General features: G+C 25.6%; 1 protein-coding gene across 1 annotated transcript; it reads right to left on the bottom strand.

The window, feature by feature from the left end:
- Positions 1–529: 529 nt before the first annotated feature.
- On the bottom strand, positions 530–836 carry LOAG_15899 (hypothetical protein; the record flags this gene model as incomplete). Its single annotated transcript, XM_003151387.2, has 2 exons — positions 530–641; positions 720–836. Coding segments are annotated over 2 exons (229 nt in total), but the record flags the coding sequence as incomplete, so codon positions are not given.
- Positions 837–1,105: the final 269 nt, after the last annotated feature.

Genomic DNA, 1,105 nt, shown 5'->3' with positions numbered 1-1,105 from the left:
TAATAATGAAAATAAAATAAAATAACCGCTGGTTATTAAGTATTTTTAAGGAAATCGAATAATTTTTGATCGAATATAAAAGACAAAGTTTAATAATAACTGCTTTGTTTGTATTTGTTGATGTTGTTTGTACTTAATTTAGAATGCAAAATGGGTGAATGTAAATGTTTGCTTTGATATTATCAACAACTGAGAGGCAATTACTGTTAGTATTAAAACAAGTCCTCACATACAATCATTTTACGTTTAATTTTATTTCCGGTGATATTACTGATGATAAATATGTTATTGCTTAAATTATTTTTTTCTTTAATGGAGGAGAAATATGTTTAGTATTAGTATTATATGAATGGATGGAATGATTAGATCATTAAATATTTCTGAGAGATTGTTTCTTTGGGATGTTGCATTTAAATTGATTTGAAAATTCTTTTTGGATGTTTTACTTTAAAATAAATAAAATGTTGTGTAATGTCTTATTTGATGAGGAATGCTAAACACATATTTATTCATCAGTTAAATTTATTGATTAATTGATTGTAGATACCAATGGATAACAGGAGTAATATCCTATTCCGCACATATTTGTCGTATTTCGAGCTAATTTAAGATATCCTTCCATTCCCCATTTTTCACTCCAGCTAAAAATTTTTTTTAATTACGTAAAAAAAAAAGAATAACCAAAATATGAATATTCATAACTCCCTAAAATAGCGAACCTATTCTTAATAAGCCAATAATCCGACAATCTTTCGGTACCATTTCGAAGTGTCACTTTTTCCGTTCCATAACCAACAACAAGTACAGCATGATCAACAGTTTTTGGGCATTTCAAGCTTGAGAAAATACCTAAATTATTGAAACCATAATAAATGCCGTCGTTGAAAATGAACTAAAATTTGATATGTGTTTATTGTATCTCAAAATAATTTAATCAAAAATGTTAAACTTATCAGTGTTTAATGTCTTAAATAAGATATAGTTTAGCTAAAAGTTTTCGATTTTTTTTTTCAAATAACAGTTCTAAATGAATTTACTTTTATATTTGAAAATAAAAGTGAAAATAATTTGGGACATCGTATATTTCACACCTTTTTTGTAAAAT

The sequence above is a fragment of the Loa loa genome (assembly GCF_000183805.2).
Source record: "Loa loa unplaced genomic scaffold supercont3.3125, whole genome shotgun sequence".
Lineage (NCBI taxonomy): Eukaryota > Metazoa > Nematoda > Chromadorea > Rhabditida > Onchocercidae > Loa > Loa loa.
This window is presented reverse-complemented; position numbering and strand designations above follow the sequence as displayed.